General features: G+C 61.7%; 1 protein-coding gene across 9 annotated transcripts in view; it reads right to left on the bottom strand.

Annotated features, from left to right (window-relative positions):
* Positions 1–23,069, bottom strand: part of DNMT3A (DNA methyltransferase 3 alpha) — a 44,496-nt gene that overhangs the window by 9,216 nt on the left and 12,211 nt on the right. For 4 of the 9 annotated variants that reach the window (XM_054061659.1, XM_054061661.1, XM_054061662.1 and 1 more), the window contains exons 3-14: positions 19,417–19,521; positions 10,972–11,314; positions 8,657–8,703; positions 7,876–8,022; positions 3,509–3,721; positions 3,259–3,417; positions 3,063–3,170; positions 2,297–2,453; positions 1,996–2,145; positions 1,735–1,779; positions 1,164–1,243; positions 880–992 (exon numbers count right to left, since the gene is read on the bottom strand). In XM_054061659.1, the coding sequence (XP_053917634.1) occupies positions 880–992; positions 1,164–1,243; positions 1,735–1,779; positions 1,996–2,145; positions 2,297–2,453; positions 3,063–3,170; positions 3,259–3,417; positions 3,509–3,721; positions 7,876–8,022; positions 8,657–8,703; positions 10,972–11,314; positions 19,417–19,521 (1,667 nt within the window). Of the gene's footprint in view, positions 1–879; positions 993–1,163; positions 1,244–1,734; positions 1,780–1,995; positions 2,146–2,296; positions 2,454–3,062; positions 3,171–3,258; positions 3,418–3,508; positions 3,722–4,639; positions 6,186–7,875; positions 8,023–8,656; positions 8,704–10,971; positions 11,315–13,179; positions 13,320–19,416; positions 19,522–23,069 lie in introns of those variants that run through there. The other 5 variants (XM_054061665.1, XM_054061664.1, XM_054061666.1 and 2 more) reach the window with 5 other exon arrangements.

Raw genomic sequence — 23,069 nt, 5'->3', positions numbered from 1 at the left:
GACTGCGGCATCACCAAAACATTCCAGCACCAAACCAGGACCAGAATCGCTGAATTCCCATGTCAGGATTGTGGCCCCACCGAAACCTCCCCAGCCTCATGCCAGGACCACAGCATCACCAAACCTCCCAGTCCCAAACTGAGACTGTGGCATCACCACACTAGGACTGGCATCACCAAAACCATATGCCAAGATCACAACATAACCAAAATCTCGCAGCACCACGCCAGGACTAGGACATCATCAAAACCCCATACCTGGACTGTAGTGCCCCCAAAACCTGCCCAGCCCAATGCCAGGACTGGGGCATCACCAAACCCTCATACTGGGACTACGGTCCCACCGAAATCTCCAGCACCATGCTACGAGAACCACCACCAAAACCTCCCTTGTACCATTACAAGACTGTGGCAACACAAAAACCTCCCCAGGTCACTACCAGGACTGGAGCAAAACCCCGTACCGGGACTGTGGTGCTACCAAAACCTCCCAGTCTCTTGCCAGGACTGGGGCACCACCAAAACCTCCGAGTCCCATACTGAGACCATAGCATCACTGAAACGTCTCAGCTCCACCCTAGGACTGGCATCACCAAAACCCCATGCCAAGACCACAGCATCACCAAAACCTCCCCAGCCCCACACCAGGACTGTGGCATCACTGGATTCCCATACCAGGACTGGGACACCACCAAAACCTCCTTAGCCCCAAGCCGTGACCCCATACGGCATCACCGAAACCTCCACATGCCAAGACAGCAGCTCCACCAAAACCCCATACCAGGTCTGCAGTGCCGCCAAACCCTCCCAGCCTCACATGAGGACCATGGCATCACCAAACCCTCCCAGCCCTGCGCCAGGATGGTTCTCTGGCCCGGACCTGCAGCAGTTGTTGTTGCCGCACATGAGCACCTCGCGGCCGCCACAGCAGATGGTGCAGTAGGACTGGTAGCCGTCATCGTCATACTGGTAGGCACACTCCAAGAAGCAGTTCTAAGAAGAGCAGAGGTGTGAGTGTGGCGTGGCCCAGCCCTGAGCCGGTGAGGCCGCTGTGAGGCCTGGCACCCCACAAGCGCACCGGGTCACCTTTAGGCAGGGAGGTCTCTGGGAGAGGGTATTCAAGGGCACACGGCTGTGCCCGGGGCTGCCTGTGCCGCGCCGTACCTTGCAGTTTTGGCACATTCCTCCAATGAAGAGAGGGTGCTCCAGGGTGACGTTGAGGCTCCCGCAGGAGATGCAGATGTCTAGGGGGGCAGGAGAGCGGATGTCACCCCCAGGCTCTGCACCCCAGGCTGAACCCAGTGTGTAGGGAGCTGCCAAACCCCGAGACACATCCTGCTGCTGCCCCCGCAAATGCCCATCCCCATGTCTGGGTCACATCAGCTTTACCTTCTAAGCTGGGCAATGGCAGAGCTGCCCCTGCAGCCCTGAACTGCTGGCACCACCAGGACTTGCACCCATCCCACCACCTCCCCAGCCCCCAACAGCACCCCAACCCTTCCCATGCCAGTGACTCCAGCCCCAGGTAGTGTCCCTGGGGTCCCTGTCGCCATCTGGTGCACGGCATGGCTGCCAGCTGGACTGAGGGACAGGACAGGCCTGTCCTCTGCCCCTTGGGCCCCCTGCCCCTCTGAGTACGCCCTGCCTCCCAGAATCGGTGCCAAAACAGGGAGGGATCCTCCACACGGAGCAAGATGCATCCCAGCCCCAGAGCTGCGCATCGCCTCTTGCTCACCTTCGATGTTCCGGCATTTCTGCCGGACCTCGTAGACAAGTCGCTCTGGGAAGAGAGAAAGAGGGGGGGTCAGGGTGAGGAGGTTCTGCCAGGGAGGTCTCCATCAACATCCCCTCTACTGATGGAGAAGGGATCAGCTTTAACTCCCTGCAGCAATCCCGGCTCTCCCGGCACCAAGACCAAGCCCCAGCAGGGTCACAGCCAAACAAACCCCCATGGATAAAGGGTGGGCATGGGGGCATTCTTGACGCCCGCAGGTACCTCGTGTGCGCTCATCGATGATTTCCTTGACCTTGGGCTTCTCTGTTGTGCTTTTCCTGGGTTTTTTGGCGGGTGGGGGTGGTGCGTAGGCAGCTGCTTCAGGCTCTACCCACATCTCCGTGTAAACTTCTTTGTAGGGATTTCGCTCCTCTGCAAGGGCATGAGGTCTCATCAGTGGATCCAGACCGGCCAGCACCACAGCGCTTCCTCCACCCACTCCCACACCACCTTGGTGATGCCAGCGTGAATGGCTGATCCCAAGGGATGCTCATTAAGGCACTCATGCCTCCTTCCTACTCACCTTCGGGGGGTTCCAGCCCCTTGGGGCCAGAGGGCTGGAAGCCACCCAGAGCCCACTCGATCATCTGCTTGTTCTGGATCTCCACTACCTTGGAGGTGTCCGTCTCGTCATTCTCAGGACATGCCGGGAAGATCTTCCCAGCTCTGCTGCTTGCCACCTGCCAGGGAAGCCGCAGACCTTACCTGTCACCCACCCACCCACTCTGCCAAAGGGTCTCATACCCAGCACCCCCAAACAAATTGCCCAGGCAGGGAGCCCACAGCACCCAAGGCTGGACCCCCCAGTTCACCCCACAACCATCACCCAACACCTCCTGGCACTGCCAAGAGAACCCTGGAATCGAGGATCCCCCAGCACCACCCCTTCAAAAACACGAGAGACTTCAACTTCCCCCTCAGACCTCCCTGTCTGGGACAAGAACACCCCAAAATCTTTTTAGGTCCTGGTGGCGCAGAAGGGCAGCTCCTCGGAGCCAGTGGGACGGACCTGCTTGGGCACCTATGTGGCCCCAAACCTCCCAGGGCGGGGGGCCAGTCCCAGGGCATGGCCAATGCCACCCTGCAGCCGGCGTCAGCCTGCAGCCGGAGATGGGCACAGCTGGAGCCGGTGCTGGAGTGCAACAGGTGCCAGCCAGCATGTACCCAGTGCTGCGGTGCAGCTGGTGCCACTCTGTGACCAGAAGCACCATACAGCCAGATCCAGTCCACAGCCAAAGTCGGGGCGCAGCCAATGCCACCCTGCAGCCAGTGCCGGCACCGATGCTCACCTGCAGCACCTCATAGATGGCTTTGCGGTACATGGGCTGCTTGTTGTAGGTGGCCTGGTGGAAGGCGCTGGCGAAGGAGCTGAGAGGCAGGAGCTTCTCCACACAGACCTGGAGGACAGGATGAGGCCATGAGCTGTGGTGGGAACACCTGGGGACAAGGGGCCTGCCTGGAGCCCCACCCACGGGTGCCACTTACCACTGAGAACTTGCCATCGCCAAACCACATCACCCAGCGGGTGCCCTCAGCCGCCCGGCTCCGTCCCGTCATCCACCAGGAGACGATGCGCCCAGGCCACCAGGAGAAGCCACGCAGCTTGCCCCACACCAGCTCACCGATGCCAAAGCCACGTCCATCCTGCACCGTGAGGAGACAGAGAGACATCAGAGCCCATGTTGGGGGCAGCACCCCTGCAGACCCCTCATTCCCCGACCATCCCTGCCCTCACCTCGTACTCGGGCTCATCGTCGGCAGACTTGGAAGCGTTCTTGTCACCCGCATCGGCCACCGCAGGCTCAGGTGTGGTGGCCACGTTGGGCGAGGCTGGGTCGGTGGGCTGCTGCGAGGCAGGGGGACTGGCCTCCTCCTCCTTCTGCGGCTCGGCCGGCGGCGTCTCCTCCACCACATTCATCACGGCGATCACCTTCGCTTTCTTCTCCGCCTGTGGGGACAGCAGCAGGCTAGACAGGGTGTCCGCTGTCCGCATTGGTCCAACACCACAGCTCCCAGTTCAGCGCAGACCCCTTGGCACTGGTCTGGGATCACAGATCCCAGTTCAGCCCGGATCCCACCGCACTGATGTGGGACCACAGCTCCCAGTTCAGCCCAGACTCCTCGATGCTGGTCTGGGACCATAGATCCCAGTTCAGCCCAGGCTCCACGGCCATAGCTCCCAGTCCAGCCCTGACCTCACTGCACTAGTGTGGGACCACAGGTCCCAGTTCAGCCCAGACCCCAGTTCGGCCCGGACCCCAGCACGCTGGTATGGGACCAGTGCTCTCAGTTCAGCCCAGATGCCATGGCAACGGTGTGGGACCACAGCTCCCAGCTAAATTCAGACCCCACCGCACTGACCTGCGACCACAGCTCCCAGTCCAGCCCAGTCCCCTGTCCCCACAGCCCCTCCAGGCACACATGGCCCCGGGGCAGCTCGGGGTCCCCTTCCCGTGCCTCAGTTTCCCCCGCGGGTCGCCGCTCCGCCTCGAGGCTCCGAGCCGGGACAGGACAGCGCGGACAGAGCCGTGCTCCAGGATCGACTCCACTGGGCATGGAGCATCCTGGCCCCCTAGCCGGGAAGCACCAGGTGCAGTCGGGCCGAACCGAGGTGAACCGCAACCAATCCGAACCGTGCCAAACCGAACCGAGCCGAACCCGACGTACTGACAGATGCTCTTTAGTAGTGGGCAGGTACGGTTGGACTCGATGATCTCAAAGGTCGCTCGATGTTCTCAAAGGTATCATCACCTACCAAGCGATTCTACGAGTCTAAGAAACCGAGCCGAACTGTACCGTGCCGAACCGAACTGTACCATGCCGTGCCGAGCCGAACCAAGCTATCCTCCCCGTATTGGCTACCTACCCATGCAGGCTGGCCACCGCGGCGGGCCGAACCGATCCGCTCCGATCCGAGGGACTCCGCGGCGCGGTCCGCCGGGCGTCCCGGCCCTTTGTCTGGGCTGCCCGGGTCACATGGCGCCTCCCGGCCCGGCTGGTTGGCTGCGGCGGGAGGGGCAGCCCCGCAGCCCGCGGCCCGCTCGGCTCCGCTCGGGGCGGGGCGGCCCCGCTCGGCCGCACTCGGGGCCGCTCGGGTCGGTTCGAGGCCGCTCGACCACACTCGGCTCCGCTCGGCTCGGCTCGGGTCGGTTCGGGGCCGCTCGACCACACTCGGCTCCGCTCGGGTCCGCTCGGGTCGGTTCGGGGCCGCTCGGGTTCTCTCGGGTCCGCTCGTCGACGCTCGGCTGCTCGGCTCGGTTTGACTCGGGGCCGCTCGGCTCCGCCCGGGCCGGTTCGGGGCCGCTCGGCTCGGTTCAGTTCGGATCCTCTCGGTTCGGCTCGGCTCCACTCGGCTTCGGTCGGGTTGGTTCCATTCGGCTCTGTTCGTGTGGCTTCGGCTCGGTCCGGCTGCGTCCATCCCCGCGCTCACCTCTCCGGTCCCACTCCACTCCGCCGCGGTCCCGGCCCCGCGGCGCCTTTTGTGCTCGGGGGAACGGGGCGGGGGCGGCGGCGCCCGGGGGGACCTCGCCCCGCACGGGGAACTGCCCGGGGTCCGACCCCCCGCGGGGGTACTGCTGTGGGACCAGTGCTCCCAGTTCAGCCCAGAGCACCTGCACTGGTCTGGGACCGCAGATCCCAGTTCAGCACTGACCCCACTGGTGCAAGACCAGTGCTCCCAGACCATCCCAGATCCTCCTACACCGTTGTGGGACCACAGCTCCCAGTTCAGCCCAGTACCCCCACGGTACTGGCTTGGGATCACAGATCCCAGTCCATCCCAGATTCCTCTGCACTGGTGCGGGACCACAGCTCCCAGTTCAGCCCAGTACCCCCATGGCACTGATCTGGGACCACAGCTCCCAGTTCAGCCCTGTCCCCACGGTACTGGCTTGGGATCACAGATCCCAGTTCAGCTCAGAACCTCTACACTGATCTGGGACCTCAGCTCGCAGTCCATCCCAGACCTCCCATGGCACTGGTGTGGGACCACAGCTCCCAGTCCAGCCCAGACACCACGGCACTGGTGTGGGACCAGTGCTCCCAGTTCAGCCCAAACCCTCTGCACTGGTGTGGGACCACAGCTCCCAGTTCAGCCCTGACCTCGCGGTACTGGTGTGGGACCTCAGCACCCAGTTCAGCCCAGATCCCACAGCACTGCTCTGGCACTAGTTCAGCCCAGAACCCACGGCACTGGTGTGGGACCACAGCTCCCAGTTCAGCGCAGAAGGCAGAGTCCCTGGTTCTCCGAGGGAGGTGACAGAGCCGGGAATGCTCCTGCTTTGTCCTCCGGGCGGGAGTGGGGCCAGGGAGGAAATGTCCCATCTCGGGTCGTCAGGCAGAGATAAGCTGGATCTTCTGGGATGGGCTACTCCAGACAATGCCCTAAGCCCGGCTCCTGCCCTGGGGCCAAAACTCTGTCTGCCCCTGCCCCCCATCCCCGTCCCCTGCCCCAGGCCCACCCCACCCCCATTCCCATCCTCATTTCCATCTCCATCTCCATCTCCATCTCCATCTCCATCTCCATCCCCATCTCCATCTCCAGCCCCTCCCCCATCTACATTCCCTGTCCTTTCCTCATCCTCATCCTCACCCCCATCCCCATCCTATTTGTCTCCATCCACTGTCCCTATCCCATCCCCATGCTCATCTCCATTTCCATCCCTGCCCCATCCCCATCCTCACCTCATCATCACGTCCATTTCCATCCCCATCCCCTTTCCCTGACCCATACAATCCAATACACTGTCCTTGCCCCATCCCCATGCCCATCCCCACCCCTTCTCCTTGCCTCATTCCCATCTCAGTCCCATCTCCATTTCCATCACCTGTCCCAATCCCATCCTCACCTGCTGTCCTCACCCTCTGCCTCATCCCCATCTCCCTCTTCATCCCATCCCCACCCTCTGCCTCATCCCCATTCCCACCTGATGGCTGGCGCTGGGTTAGGGGTGTGCACACCAGCCCTGCCCTGTGCCCCATGGGGACATCATGGCCGTGCCAGCCGTACCCTGTGCTCCATGGGGACATCGTGGCCGTGCCAGCCGTGCCCTGTGCCCCATGGGGACATCATGGCCATGCCAGCCGTACCCTGTGCTCCATGGGGACATTGTGGCCGTGCCAGCCCTGCCCTGTGCCCTGTGTGCTGCAAGCGTGACAGCTCTCGATGCTATAAATAGTGCCAGAGCAGTGGTGGCGCAGTGGGAATGGTTGCCAGGGAGAGGGGGGAGCGGCGAGCACTGGGGGGGAGGAGTCCCCCGGCACCCACAGAGCCCCACACCACCCCCCCGCACCAAGCACCCGTTGGCACTGCGACTCCCGGCTTTGCCATCTTCAGCTGCGTCACGGCACACACTGGTTCTGTGGGAAACCAGCAGGAGCAGCGCATCCCTTGGCACATTCCAGGGAAGATGGAATGGCTGCCTGCACCAGCAGGCAGCCCGCACCATGGCTGTGTGCATCGGGCACCGGGGTGGGAAAAGCAAAGCTGTTGGCCCTGGCTCTGGCACAGAACCAGGATGCAGGCATGGCAGCAGCACCACCGCAGCCTCACTGGGAGCACCCAGCCTCACGGCACGGAACCAGGATGCAGGCACAGTAGTGACACCACTGCAGACTCACCAGGAGCACCCAGCCCCTTGGCATGGCACAAGCCAGGATGCCTCGCAGCAAAGGCCACCCACCTGAACCCCTATTCCTTGTGCAGCTGGTTACTCTGGCACTGCCAGCATCCGGCAGAGTGTTGTGTTGTGTTGTGCCGGAGCTCTGCCTGCTACCATGAGTGATGCCAGAATTGGTCATGTCAGAATTAGCAATGCCAGAATTGGCAATGTTGGAATTAGTGATGTCAGAATTAGTGATGCTGGAACTGGTGATGTCAGAATTAGCGATGCCGGAATTGGCGATGCCGGAATTGGCAATGCCGGAATTAGCAATGATGAAATTGGTGATGCCTGAATTGGCAATGCCAGAATTGGCCACAGGGACCTGAGCAATGGCTGGACGCCTCGGGGCTTTGTGTGCTCAGACCACGTGGTGTCACACATCCCACCCTATCCTGGCATCACCGTGGTGCCTCCTGCTCCCACCGATCCGGCTGCTTACCTCGCGTTTCCAGCGGGCCAGCCACTCGTCCCGCTTCCTCTTGCTGATGTAGTATGGGTCCCCAGCCTGGAAGGTGTGCCGCTGCATTGGGCGCTGCCGCAGGCTCGACTCCCAGCCCAGGCCACCACGCAGCCGCCCGCGGGAGCCCTGTGCCGCAGAGAGAGACACGGGCTGAGGCTGCAGAAGCGGGGATGGGGCAGGGATGTGGGGCAGGGGTGGAGACAGGGGGAGGTGGGGACACGGGAGGTAAACAGACATGGGCGCACACACGCGCACATGTGGGCACACACACGCACATATGTGTGCACACACACAAGCATAAGCGTGCACATGTGTGCACACACAAACAGACACAGTGTACACACATGCACAGGTGTGCACACATGCACACACATGCACACACATTCACACACACATGCACAGATATGCACACACACGTACACATGCATGCACACACGTGCACAGACATACACACATGGATGCACACGCTCTGTCCTACATCTGCACCAGGACCTGGCTACACCAGGGCACTACCATGGGCACCACCAATGGCACCACTCGATGGACAACATGATAGACACCACGATGGGCACCACCATGGGCACTGCCATGGACACCACCCTGGGTAGCACTGGCCATGTTGGGATGCAGAAGCCCCATCCCATTGGGAACCCCAGCCCTGCAGCTCCCAGCGCTGAAGGAGTCAGGGTGCCGCTTGTGTGGGGAGCACTGGGGGCTGCATCTCCTACAGGTGCCCTGGCACAGCCCCGACCATACTTGCCTCCATTTTCAGGGTGTCGAAGTTGTTTTCCTCCTTCTCTTCCTTGCCTGCATGGAAAACACAGAGGAGCCATGAGCTGGGGGGCAGCACGGTGCCATGGGGAGAACAGGGTCTGGGGGGGTGCAGGCTTCCACACATCCCAACAGGGTCTAGGGGTGCAAACCTCCATGCACCCCTATAAGGTCTTGGATTGCAAACCTCCATGTACCCTAGGAGGTTCTGGGGGTCCAAACCTCCACAAACCCCAACAGGGTTTGGGAGCGCAAACCTCTGCAAAGCCCAAGAGAGTGGGAGTGCAAACCCTTTGCAACATCCATGCACTCCAAGAGGTCTGTGGTGAAAACCTCCATGAACCCTGACAGGGTCTGGGGGTGCAAACCTCCATAAACATCAGCAGGGTCTGGGGTTGTAAACCTCCATGCACCCCAACAGAGTCTGGGGGTGCAAACCTTTGTGAAGGCAAAAAGCCACCATGTGAGGAGGAACCTGTGATGGATGCAGGATGCCGGATGCTTCGGAGAGCCCTTGAGCCAGCTGGGCATAGAATAATGGAATCATGGAATGGTTTGGGTTGGAAGAGACCTCAAAGCCTATCCATTTCCAATCCCCCTGCCATGGGCAGGGACACCTCCCACTGGATCTGGTTGCTCAAAGCCCCATCCAATCTGGCCTTAAACACCTCCAGGGAGGGGGCAGAGGCAGCATGAGCGCATGAGGCAGCAGGAGCTGAAGGACCAAGGAACAGGAACGTTGCAGAAGGTGCTGATGCCACTGCTGCTGCCAACCTTAGCACAGACATGGACAAAGCACTGGAAATGGCTCCTGGGTGACAGCAGGCAGGGAGTGAGCTCCAGTGGCTGCAACGGTTCTGGGAACCACCCAGCACTGCTTTAACACCATCATCAGTAAACTAAGAGCCTGGAGTAATGCTGGGCAGGCAGTACTTGGCTGCAGACATTGGCTGCGCTTGCAAAAAAGCACTGGAGAAGCAGGAAGGGCAGGGAAGAGCCACTGGAAAAAGCGCCTGCCGGGAAGGATGCAGGCAGCTGCTGCAGAAGCTGGGAGGTGGAACCTGACCTCATGGCACCCATGTTGATGGCACCAATGCTCATGAATGTTCCTGCCGGTCCCTGCACCCAGTGCCCTGTGGTGCACAGTGCTAGTGGCACGATACCCCAGGTCTGTCTCCATCCTGCACCATGCTGCTCATCCTGCATCAGGGCTGCTCTGAATGCATGGGTGCACCCATCTGGCCCAGCTCCTCTTGCCTGCCACAGGCACCTTGGCACCAGGGCTGCACCAGGGCATGCCCAGCTCAGGCGGCTGTTCTGCGCTGCCAGCTACGGCATCTGCGCTCCCGCGGCTGCCAGCGCTGTGCCTCGTGACTGCAGCAGCATCTGCAGCGCTTGTCTGCATCCTGGTCTTTCCTCATCCCTTGCCACCAAAGCTCTGCCTCTCCTAGCTCCATTCCATCCCTCCCTTGCTCGTCCTCATCCTCCTGGTGCCCTGCAGGTGTTCACACACAGGGATTCAACCTTGCTGAGCCCTTTCTGCTCCAGGCTGAGCACTCCCAGCTCCTCAGCCTTTCCTCCCAGCAGGGACGCCCCACCACCTTGGTGGCCCCTGGTTGGACTCTATCCAGTCCATCCACATCCCTCTCATACTGGAGAGCCCAGCCCTCGACCCAGCACTCCAGAATGTGTGTCCTCAGCCAGCAGACAACACTCCTGATGCATCCCAGGATGCCATCCACCTCCACTGCCCAAGGGCCCACTGCTTGTAACACTTAGCTTGGTGGCTACCAGGACCTTTTCTGCTGAGCTGCATCCCAGCCAAGCGCTTCCCAGCATGCACTGGTGCCCAGGGCCGACCCGGAGCAGCACTGGCACTGGAGCCAGCACCATGCACACACTGCCCACTCTGCCCCCGGCACATGCAGGGCTGCCATGCAAAGCGGCACAAGCACTGGTGACAGCAGGCATGCTCCAGAGCAGAATCCCACGTGGCATGCCTGTTCCGTGGGGCAATGGCACAGGCTGCACCAGCAGGGTGAGGACTGATGTCCCCTCTGCCTCTGCAAGATGGGATGAGCACGTGAGGGATGTCTCCTGCTCTGACAGGCTGCTCCCACCCCAAATCCCACGTAGTGGTACGGAGGAGCTTGGCCATTCCTCCTCCTCCTCCGGCAGCCCGTGAGCCATGGAGCCAGGAACCTCGGGGACGGCATGCCGGGCAGGGTGGTGGGGCCAGGGGTCCCCGAGGGGCGCAGAGCCGCAGCTCCGTAACAGGGAGAGCCCTCAACGCTAAGGTCTTACTTTTCTCTGTGGCTTCCAGGAGTTTCCTCCTCCCGCGTTTCTTCTGGGGGTCGGAAGGGGCCAGCTCACCCTCATCGGCCGGGGCGTCCAGGCCCTCCTTGGGGGTGCAGCGGCCGTTCTCCAGCGCCCGGCCCGTCTCGCCGTCCGGCAGGCTCTCCGTCTCGTCCTCCTCGGGGCGCCCACCCTTGGGACTCCCGCCACCCTCCTCTGCACCCTTCCACTGGGCACCGTCCCCTTCCACGTCTCCGTTGGGCAGTGGCTCGGCAGGGCTGGCCTCTGGGCAGGATGGGGGGCACTTTGGGGCGGCCGCGATGTCTTTGGGAGTGTCACTGCTTTCCACCTGCTGAGGAGAGGGAAAGGAGCTGAGATGTGTGCTGGTGAGGGGGACACGGCCCCACTCCTGTCCCAACATGTGCCCACCACCACCAGGACCCATGGCAGGAGCCCTTGGCACCACCTTGGTGCAACAAGACCCATCCAGTCCCTGTCCCCCTGCCCTGACCCCATGTCCCACCACAGACGACGCAGCAGGATGGGTTTCTCCAGGACCATAGCCAACACCCCGAGGGACACGGCTCCACCATGCAGTGACAGTCTGGGGAAAAATGTGCATTATCCTGAAAAGATCAAGTTCCACTTCCTGCATCTCAGGGATCCCAGGGTGCCCTGGGTCAGGGCTACAACAGCACCCACAGGACCAGGACACATGGCCACGGCACCTCAGGAGGGGAACACAAGGCCATGGCACTCCTGGGAGCAGGACACAAGGCCATGGCACCCTCAGGAGCAGGACACAAGGCCACGGCACCCTGAGGACCCGGACTAGCGGCCATGGTGCCCTTGGGACGAGCACACACTTTCGTGACACCATGAGGACCACCACACAATACCACGGCACCTGCAGGATCTGGACATACAGATGTGACATTATTGGGAATTGGACACGCTGCTAAGACACCTTCATGACAAGGACACGCTGCCATGGCAATGTCACACCCACAGCACAATACCACGGGATGTCAGGACTGGGACACGCTACCATGGCATCCTCAGGACGGGGACACATGGACAAGCTGTTTCAGCATGTGCCCGCATGCCAGACGGCACTGACGCCAGCGTGGGAGACGGTAGTGCCGAGTGGGTGAGCGAGGTCACAGCTGGCATCACTGGTCCTGTGCCATCATGCCAGCCCCATGACACGACACAACATGGCCACAGCATGGCACAGCAGAGGTGGAAGCGGGAGTGGAGTCAGAGCGAGATGCGCAGCCTGGCTCAGTGGTTTCCGTGGGGAAGCAGTGAAAGTGCTGCTGCGTCGCTACTGCGTCACTGCAACAGCCGGTGCTGGACACACAGTGCTGCTGCTGCAGAGAAGGCTCTGTGTGTGCCACTGCCCCACGCCCCAGAGCCCTGTGCTCACCCTCTAAGCTTGTGCACCCCTGAACCCTGTGCTTACCCTCTGAGCTTGTGTAACCCTGAACCCCGTGCTCACCCCTGAGCTTATGCACCCGAGTCCTGTGCTCACTCTCTGAGCTTGGGTACCCCTGAGCTCTGTGCTTGCCTCTGCAAGCTCGTGCACCCCAGCTCCCCATCCCTGTCCAATCCCCAGGACCCACAATAGAGTCATTGCCAGCTTGCTGGTGTGCATGTGGAGGGAATGCAAGCCCTGCCTGTTGTCCTGCCTGTGCTGGAGTAGGGGCCCCTCTGTTTTGCTGCAGCGATGCCAGGAAATGCAGCCACACTGTAGGCAGAGACAACGCACCGGCACCTCACTGCACCGTCACTAGTCCCACCTCTGCCCTTCTTGGCTCCCCATGATGCAGGAGAGCTGGGGCCAGCGGTGTGGGGCCAGCACGGTGCCGGGGGGCACAGAAGGGGATTCATCTGCAAGGACCCTCCTGCCTGTTCCCAGCAAACTACACATCCCAGGATGCACCATACAGTGGGCAAGCTGCCAGCGAGCAAACACCGAGCTGCCAGCTAGGCCTGGCGTAAGCTGGGGTGCTCGCAGCGCTTCGGGGGTGCCTGCAATGCCGCTGGGTGCCCTTGGTGCTGCTGGGGTGCCCACAGTGCTGCCCACCCTCCCCTGCCCTGGGATGCTGAGGCCGAGGTGTGGGGCAGCATCTCGGAGGCGGAAATGGCAGGTGCCGGAGGAGGCTTTGCTCCCCAGGGCTCCCCACATTCGCTCCCACCACATGTGCCGCTTACCGCGATGCATCCCTTCCAGCTGGCCCACAGACCCCCGTCCGGCTGCCTCCTGCCTGCGCTGGTGGCCACTGCCCCGCACGCTTCCTGCTCGTCCCAGCCGCTGCGGCTCGCTGGCAGAGTCACTTCCTCCGCGCGCTTGCTCGCTCCTCGCTGGCCCCAGCCCTGGCGTGCGGGGGCCGGGGGCTGCTGTGCTAAACGGAGCCAAGAAGGAGGGAACCAGCCACCCCACTGTGGGGAAAGGGCTGGAAAGGCAGGAGAAACATGGAATCATAGAATGGCTTGGTTGGAAAAGATCTTTGAAATCAAGTCCAACCATACCAGTCCACTACTAAACCACATCCCTGAGCACCTCATCTACCCGGCTTTTAAACCCCTCCAGGAATGCGGACTCCACCACCAACCTGGGCAGCCTGTGCCAGGGCTTCACCACTCTTTCAGTAAAGGAATATTTTCTAATATCCAATCTAAACCTTCCCTGGTGCAACTTGAGGCCATTCCCTTTTCTCCTATCCCTTGGGAGAAGAGACTGACACCTGCCTGCCTCCAACCTCCTTTCCAGGAGCTGCAGAGAGCAATGAAGTCTCCCCTCAGCCTTCTCCAGGCTAAACAGCCCCAGGGCCCTCAGCTGTTCCCAGAACTCCTGCGCTCCAGACCCTTCCCCAGCTCCGTTCCCCTTCTCTGGACGTTCTCCATCCCCTCAAGGTCTTTCTTGGAGTGAGGGGCCCAAAACTGAACCCAGGATTTGAGGTGTTGCCTCACCAGCACCGAGTGTAGGGGGACAATCCCTTTCCTGCTCCTGCTGGCTACACCATGGCTGATCCAAGCCAGGATGCTGTTAGCCTTCTTGGCCACCTGGGCCACTGCTGGCTCATGTCCAGCTGCTGTCAACCAGAGGGTGATGGGGGGCAGGGGTGGGGTGTCTGGCCATGCCAGTGAGGGACTATGGCCATGCTAATGCAATGCCTGGTTGCTCATGGGATACAGGGAAGCATTTCCGAACACCCTCCCATTGCTCCAGGCTTGGAGCCGGGCTGGTCCTGCTCCCACCTGAGGTCACTCCTGCAGGGGATGTGCCCAAACTGCAGGGGGGGCTGCTGTGCACCCATGAGCCACTGCCACGTGCCTGGCAGCCTCTCCTCATGCCAGGCTTCCTGGCTCAGGTAGGTGGCAAATCCTGCTTCCCCAGGAGGGCATGGCTCAACCAAGCAGACACTGCTGCCACCAGGAGGGTGGAGGTGCCAAAGAATCATGGAATCATTAAGGTTGGAAAAGATCTCTCAGTTCATCCAGTCCAACCACCAGACCAACCCCCACCATGCTGACCAACCCATGTCCCCAAGTGCCACAGTGTTTTTTAATCCTTCCAGAGATGCAGACTCCACCACTGCCCTGGGCAGCCTTTTCCAATGCTGGACAACCCTTCTGATGAAGGAATTGTTCTCAATACCCAATCTAAACCTTCCCTGGTGCAATTTGAGGCCACGTCTTCTCACCGCATCCCTTGTTTCTTGGGAGAAGAGACCAGCACCCACCTCACCATGACCTCCTTTCCACGAGCTGCAGAGAGCAATGAGGTCTCCCCTCAGCCTCTTCTCCAGACTAAACAGCTCCAGGGCCCTCAGCTGCTCCTCATAAGACTTGTGTCATGCTAGGCTGCCACGCTGGAACTCCTTGCCACAAGCATGGAGGGATGGAGGCTGATGGACAAACGTTTTCATGCCTGGTTGATGGACGTTGTAGCCCTGGATGCCGACTGCAGTACTGTGACAGGTGGTGGGATGCCACGGTGCCTGGATGCAGCCCTGGAGCCGGCACCATCAGCAAGAGGAGTGCCAGAGAGCCAAGTCCCCGGCTGGTGGAGGGGAGGGAGCTGCCAGTGCTGTTGAGTCTGTGCTCAGGCCTTGGATCAGCTCTGTACAATGCACGGTCTGCCTGCACCCCCAAACGTCCCTGCATCCCATCTGCCCCAGCTCAGGGCATGAGGAACTGACAGAAGTGCTGGAGCTGGCTTAGAAGGGGATGGGACAACTTGGGGCAACAGGGACAGAGGGAGATTTTGAGCAAAGGGCTCTGGAGCACCTCCTATATGAGGGCAGACTGAGAAAGCTGGGGTTGTCCAGCCTGTAGAAGAGAAGGCTGCAGGCAGACCTTAGAGCCCCTCCCAAACGGGGCTCCAGGAAAGCTGGGGAGGGGCTCTTGATCAGGGAGTGCAGGGATAGGATGAGGGAAAATGGTTTTCAGCTGAAAGAGAGATCGAGATGAGATCTTAGGCAGAAAAGTTAGGCAGACCAGAAAGCCAAATGGTGCCCTGGGCTGCATCCAAAGCAGGGGGACCAGCAGGGCCAGGGAGGAGATTCTGCCCCTCTGCTCTGGTGAGATCCCACCTGGAGCTCTGTGTCCAGCTCTGGAGTCCTCAGCACAGGAAGGACATGGATCTGTTGGAGCGAGTCCAGAGAAGGCTGTACAGATGACCTGAGGGCTGGAGCACCTCCTGTATGAGGACAGGCAGAGAGCTGGGGTTGTTGAGCCTGGAGAAGAGAAGGCTCTGGGGAGACCTTAGAGCAGCCTCCAGTACTGAAAGGGGCTCCAGGAAAGCTGGGGAGGGGCTCTTGATCAGGGAGTGCAGGGATAGGATGAGAGGGAAGGGTTTTCTGCTGAAAGAGGGGAGATTGAGATGAGATCTTAGGAAGAAATGTTTTCCTGTGAGGGTGGTGAGGCCCTGGCCCAGGTTGCCCAGAGAAGTGGTGGCTGCCCCATCCCTGGAGGTGTTCAGGGCCAGGCTGGATGGGACTTGGATCAACCTGATCCAGTGGGAGGTGTCCCTGCCCATGGCAGGGGAGTGGAACTGGATGGGCTTTGAGGTCCCTTCCCACCCCAAACTATTCCATGATTCTATGATTCACACCTACGTGAGGCTTGTGAGCTGTGCCCCACCCTGCACCCCAGAGCTCCCTGCCAGGGCTGTAGCCAGACGCACAAGCTGGGGTCCATCCCACACTACTCACGGGAAGTTCATGGCTTCCAACTCCATCCCTCCCGTCCCAGCATACCCCAGCAGCAGCCAACCTCCTTGAGAGATGCCTCTGCCATCCCTGCAACGCAGTGCCAGGGCAGAGCGCAGCTAGTGCAGCCTCCAGCCCCAATCCCACCTCCAGGGCACCTCAATGCGGCTGCGAGGGCCTCGGTGTGGCTTTGGGGTACTTGGCACAGGTGCAGGGGCTCAATGCATTTGTAGGGGGCTCATTGTGGCTGCACGGGCTCAGAGCAGCTGTGAGGGCTCAATGTGGTTGCAGGGGACTCCCTGCGCCCTGTGGTGCTGCCAGATGATGCAGGAAGCAGTGACAGGCAAGCAGGTCCTTGTGCATCATGGTGGGATGGGTGCATGTGGGAGTTTAATTCCAGGATGGGATGGGCACCGCAGTCCCTGGCACAACAGGCTGCCAGGACAGACATGTGCAGCCTATCTGTCACGCCTTGGCCCAGCACGCATCCAGAACCCATCTCCAGTGCAAATCATGGCACCTTGGCTCCAGCCCTGCTGCTGCTTCCCTACCTGGATGGGGACCAGACGCCATCTCACTGGGCACCCTGAGCCACCAGCATGTCCCGGTGCTGCTGCTTGGCCACCATTCTTGTGCCAGTGAGCTGTAGGAGCAGGGGTGACCAGGACCTGCCCCTGGGGAAGGGTGGACCCATCAGAGGGTAAGGGGAGCCCAGGACCCATCTGTGGGAAGGGGGGACCCATTGGAGGGGAAGTGGGACTCAGGACCCACCCATGGTCCTGCCCTGGTGCCCATCCCCATCCCTGAGGAGGGTCCGGTGGCGGCTTTGCCTTCCTGCCCACCCACCCGCTTCCTCTGCACTGGCCGGGCCTGGGAACAAGCAGTGCCTTTCTCCCGCTCCCTTCCCATCCGCTGGACCCTCGCCAAGGACGCTCCTTCGCCGGGAGCCCGCCGGGATGGCCAGCCCCATGCTGGCCCTGCTTGCTGCTGGGGGGATGCCTTGGCCATGGGGTGGGGGGCTGGCTGTGCCGGGGACAATGCCAACACCAGGGCTGTGGGACAACTCCAATGGCCCTTGGGTAGCCTCGTGCTGAGACTGGTGCTGGAGCACTGGTTGGCAGCTCCGAGCCTGGGGAGCTGCCAGGTGGGGGGACATGGATGGAAGGGCTACACAGCTGCACCCCCTTTGCTAGTGGGAAGAATGGGGCAGCCTCCCCGGCTGTTCCCCTCCACCCAGCTGCAGCGGCACTGGCAAAGGGACATCATGCCGCTCAGCCCTGGTCCCACACTGGTCGTGGAGCTAAGGCATGCTTTGGCACGGCATGGGACAGTACAGCACAGCACAGCTTGGCATGCCATGGCACGACTCCCCGGTACCCTGTGACACCCAGCACCACTGCCTGCAGCAGGCATTGCCATCTCCCTCCATCCCACCCCAGTCCAGTGCCCCGGTCAGGGCCGCTGCTGCCAATGTCAGTACCGCAGGGCTCTCCAGCAGGGAGGATATTTTTAGCAGCTTGCTCCGGCCAGGGCTTTCCCAGCCTCCTGGCAGTGCCCACGGTGCCATGGGGCTTGCCAGCTCTGCTTGCTTGGCAGTGGGAACCACTGGCTGGGCCGGCACCGGGCATGGGGCAGGTGCAGCGCATGGAGCACGCAGCAAGCACACATGGGACGGGAACTCACTGCCGGCTCTTTTGCACTCTTTTTGCACCACGTGGTGCCCAGTGCCGTGGCACCACTGCCAACCACACACCCTGCTCCAGACCCACCATGCTCGATCGGGCTCCCAGGGCCGCCTGCTCCGAGAGCCACACACCTCCTGGTTCCCAGGCTCCGGCTGTTCCTGACGACTTTCTTTCCCCAGTTGTTCCTGTGCCAGCATTGTTCTTCCACCGAAGCAGCTCCCCCCACCCCAGCACGTACCTCCCGTCCCGCCGGATTTCCAGCAGGCACGCAGAGCCTTGCCGCCCGCTTCCCACCAGCTCCCAGCCCTGCACCCCACTGAGCCCCACTGCACCCCACTGCATCCCCAACAATGCCATCCCGGCTTCCCCGGCCCCACTGCTGTGTGACAGCATGGATTGGGACAGACAGCATGGATCTGGACACGGATCTGTGTAGATCGGCACAGGCAGCATGGATTTGGTCACGTCCAAGAACAGGATTAACCCCTTCTGCAACTGGAAACCTCTGCAAAAAGGCTTTGCGAAGCAAATGCACCCTGGTACCACTCAGCTCTGTGCCCGGGAGCACTGCCCATGCTACCCAGTTGGCACCATGGTATATCAGGGTTCCCTGGCCAGCACCAGGGCTCCCTGGCTGGCATCACAGCTCCCCGGCTGGCACCACGGCTTGAGAAGGCCAAGCCACTGCCTCTGTGAGTGCCTGAGTGCCCTGAGCACTTGCTTGCCATGCCGCAGCCTCTCCCAGGAGAATGGCAGTGGTGGCAGCACTGCACTCCCCTATGCCCGCCTCTCAGCTAGCAGCATCACCAGGGCCCCACAAAGCACTCCCCAGGATCAGCCATTCCATTTGCTTTGGCAGCAGGGTATGATTCCAGCCAGTGGCTTGCTGACCACACGTGCTTAAGAGCAGGCTCTGCATCCCATGGTGCAATCCTGAAAGACCGACACTACTGCCCAGGGAGCCAAGGGCTCTGTGAGCTGGTCACCATTGCCCAGAAAGCTGGGCACCATCACCTGAGAGCCGGGAGCTTCATGAGCCCAAGAGCTGGGCACCATTATCCAGGGAGCTGGAGATCACCCAAGAGACAGGGGGTCTGGGAGCCCAAGAGCCAGGCACCATCGCTGGGAGCTCCATAAGCGCAAGAACTGGGCACCATCACCCAGAGGTGCTATCCACCACCACCTCTAGAGCCATGCACCATCACCTGGAGGTGACATGCACCATCATCTGGAGAGCCGTGGGCTCTGCTCCCCATTCCCAGCTGGCTCTGGCAGCTGGAGGAGAGCTGACCGGCTTTGTGGCAGTGGCAGACAGCGGTGCCAAACCCCAGATAGGCAGCAAACACACGGCAGGGCCTTGACAGAAGCCACAGGGGAGCACAGCTGCCACCGAGCAGGAGGAACTGGCAGGGGGACGCGTTCCCCTCCTGCTGCTCTGCCGCTCTGGTGCTCTGCCAGGGCCACTAGCCAGGGAAGGGTGCCAGCCCACAGCACACTGGGAGCCGTAGCTGTAGGGGACACCCTGCCACCCCCGGCACCCATTGGCTCACCTGGGCATGCTTGCGCTTCCGCCCGGGCCGCCCAGCTTTCCTCATGGGCGTGCCCAGCTCCTGCTTTTCCTCCTTGCTCTGGTTCTCCTCGGACTCCTCTTCCCCCTGCGAGCCAGAGACAGAGGACAGTTACACCATGGAGCTAGGTAGCCTCGGCGGGCAAGGTTCCACACCGGGTCAGTGCTGGCATTGCCGGCTATGCGTGCCAGGCACCTGGCCGGAGAGGCAGGAGTGGTGCTGGCATCTCTGCACTGGCAGCTCCAAGCCAGGGCTCTGGTGGAGCACACGCTGTCGTGCGGCTGAGCACCATCACCGGATGAGCCCCACTGCCCCATGGTTGGCTCAGAGGTACCAGCCCGCTTCCCAGACCTCTTATCTGGGTCTGGGGGCTCCTGCACCATGGCAAGTGGAAAGAACTCCGGCTTGGCATGGCACAGCAGGCATGCAGGGAGCCATGCAAGTGCCCTGTGGACACAGAAGGGCAGAAGCCCGGGTGCCCTCAGAGCAGGCAGGCAGCTGCTGGATTCACTGCACCGGCATTTCAGAGGCCCATGCACCCTTCTCCATGCAGCAGCCACCAGCACCCACGACCCTGTGCGCCCTGCCCACCCCTCACCCCCATCCCCAGCGTCGAGCCCCAGCCCCAGGCACCGGGGGGGGGGACACGCGCTGGCGAGGGAAATGAACCTGCTCCCCAGCCCAAGGCCACAGCAGCCGCCCCAGCCCTGCAGCGTGCTGGGGGCCCCGCTTCCCACTCGGAGAGCCCGCAGCAGCACTGCAGCATGGATGCGGATCGTGCATGCATGCCCAGGGCTGTGTACCCCAGCGAGTCTCGCAGCGGCAGCGGGGCTGCATTCACCTGAGCCCCTCAAGATCCCAGCGGCAGCAGGCAAGGCAGGAAGAGGCCGCGGAGAGGGGAGCCGGGAATGGAGAAGAGGCCGGCGGGGGGCTGGCGAGGGAGAGGCCGGGGAGGGGATGCGGCTGGCAGCCAGACAGCGCTGGCAGCCAGCTGCAGCCGCAGGCCCCGCAGCCGCCAGCCCCGCAACTGCCAGCCCTGCAGCCACCATCCCCACAACTCCCAGTACCACAGACGCCAATCCCACAGCCACCAGCCCCACAACTGCCAGCTACACAGACGCCAGCCCTACAACTGCCAGCACCACAGACGCCAATCCCACAGCCACCACCCCCACAGCTGCCAACCCCACAACTGCCAGCTCCGCAGCCACCAGCCCTGCAACCGCCAGCACTGCAGCCACCAACCCCACAGCGACCAGCCCCACAACTGCCTACACTGCAAAGGGCAGCACTGCAGCTGCCAACCCCACAACCACCAGCCTCGTAGCTGCATTCCTGCCTGCTGCTCCCTGGGATGGGGTGGCTGTGGGCAGTAATGCCGCAGCTGGCACATCCCTGCTGGGGTCCAGCACAACCCTACTGGGATACGGCACAGCCCTGCTGGGGTCTGGCACAGCCCCACCGGGATCTGGCATGACCCCACTGGGATATGTCCCTACTCGGGTCCAGTCCCATCACAGCGTGGGGCAGGGCAGCCCCCAGCCCCACACCGAACCCACACCAGCCCTGCTACGGTGCCCGGCCCCAGCACCCACTGGCACCATGCTGGGAAGCTAGGGCTGAGCGGGGAGAAGTGGCACCGCGGCACACGGGGGCTCAGCACCAGGCTGAGACTTGCTCCCTGCGCAGCCCTGGGCAGGAAGGTTTGGGAAAGCTCCAAGGATGATGCCAGGATTGTAGCTGCAGCTCCGCACCTGCACCTTGCCATGCATCGGAGCTGGTCCAGGGTAGAAGCACAGAGCTCCCGTTGCTGCAGCCACCGGCACCCACTTTGCCAAACCGCGGCGCTGCACCTTGTCCCAGCTGGAGCTGGGATGGCCCTGTAGCCATGCAGGTGGCCTTGCAGTGAGGTCATGCTTCATAGTATCAGGGAATCATTAAGGCTGGAAAAGACCTCTAAGCTCACCCAGTCCAACCGTCAGCCCAGCCCCACTGTGCCAACTGAACCACATCCCCAAGTGCCACAGCCACACAGTTTTTTAATCCCTCCAGGGATGGGACTCCACCACTGCCTTAGGCAGCCTCTGCTAGGGTTTCACTACTCTTTTGGTACAGAAATTGTTTCCAATATACAACGTAAACCTCCCCTGGCACAACTTGAGGCCATTTCCTCTCATCCCATCACCTCTTCCTTGGGAGCAGAGACTGACCCTCACCTGGTTGCAACCTCCTTCGCGGGAGCTGCAGAGAGCAATGAGGTCTCCCCTCAGCCTTCTCTTCTCCTGACTAAACAGCCCCAAGGCCTTCAGACACCGGCAGAACCCCTGGGCTCCAGACCCTTCCCCAGTTCCATTCCCTTCCAGTCCCATGGGGAAACATGCGGCTCCTGTCACCACTGCCAGTGCCATGGAGCCCATGTGGCCCAGTGGGAATGCCACAGCAGAGGTGAGCCCCCCAAATCCATCCCTTTGCCCCTGGTGCTGCGCCAGCTGCTGGCACATGGGTCCTGCCAGCTTCCCCTGCCAAGTACCGGCTTTATCCGGGCCCCAGCAGTGCTGACATGGGATGTAAAGGAATGGTACAGCACGGTGTCAAGCGCAGTGCTGGCACCTGGGCTGTGCTGGGCACCCAGCCCTTCCATGGCCAGGCAGCATCCAGTGGGTGCCGGCTAGAGGAGGGGGCTGCACGGTGCTCTACAGGGTCCCCAGCTGGCTCTGCAGCAGGGGGACAGCAAGGTCCCCATGGAAGTGCTGAGCTGGAGGATGTGAGGCCCGTGGCAGCACCCCTGGGGCATAGACAGCACCCCAAAAGCAGGTGCAGGTGCCGCAGCCCCTCACTCTCTGCAGCCTGCTCGGAGCTGAGTCATCTCCCTGTAAATCACGTCGCTCCCCTGTTTGCCGGGGCTGGGGCAGGCGTGGGGCTGCGTAGTGCATCCCTGATGCACCATGCTCCTGTGATGCACCGCGCTCTTGCGTTGCTGCCAAGCAACAACCTGGAGGGAAACCACCAGCGAGGAGGAGAGTTGCTGCATGACGCAGTGCTGGCTGCGCGGCCCCAGCGCCAGGTCCCAGCTCCCGGCTGCACCGGTGGCAGGGTCGGGAGTCCCTGGCAGATGGGACTGTGTCCAGCTCTGGAGTCCTCAGCACAGGAAGGACATGGATCTGTTGGAGCGAGTCCAGAGGAGGCCCTGGAGATGATCTGAGGACTGGAGCACCTCCCATCTGAGGATAGGCTGAGAGAACTGGGGTTGTTCAGCCAGGAGAACAGAAGGCTGCGGGCAGACCTTAGAGCAGCCTCCCAGTACTGAAAGGGGCTCCAGGAAAGCTGGGGAGGGGCTCTTGATCAGGGAGTACAGGGATAGGATGAGGGGGGAGGGTTTTCCACTGAAAGACAGGAGATTGAGATGAGATTTTAGGCAGAAAAGTTTTCCTGTGAGGGTGGGGAGGCCCTGACCCACGTTGCCCAGAGAAGTGGTGGCTGCCCCATCCCTGGAGGTGTTGAAGGCCAGGTTGGATGGGGCTTGGAGCAACCTGATCTGGTGAGGTGTCCCTGCCCATGGCAGGGGGTTGGAACTGGATGGGCTTTTAAGTCCCTTCCACCCCAAACCAGTCTATGGGGAAAGCAGCCTGGCAGGG

This window comes from Cuculus canorus, chromosome 3 (genome assembly GCF_017976375.1).
Source record: "Cuculus canorus isolate bCucCan1 chromosome 3, bCucCan1.pri, whole genome shotgun sequence".
In the NCBI taxonomy this organism is placed as follows: Eukaryota; Metazoa; Chordata; class Aves; order Cuculiformes; family Cuculidae; genus Cuculus; species Cuculus canorus.
Note: the sequence above shows the minus strand (reverse complement) of the source record. Positions and strands in the feature narration are given on the sequence as shown.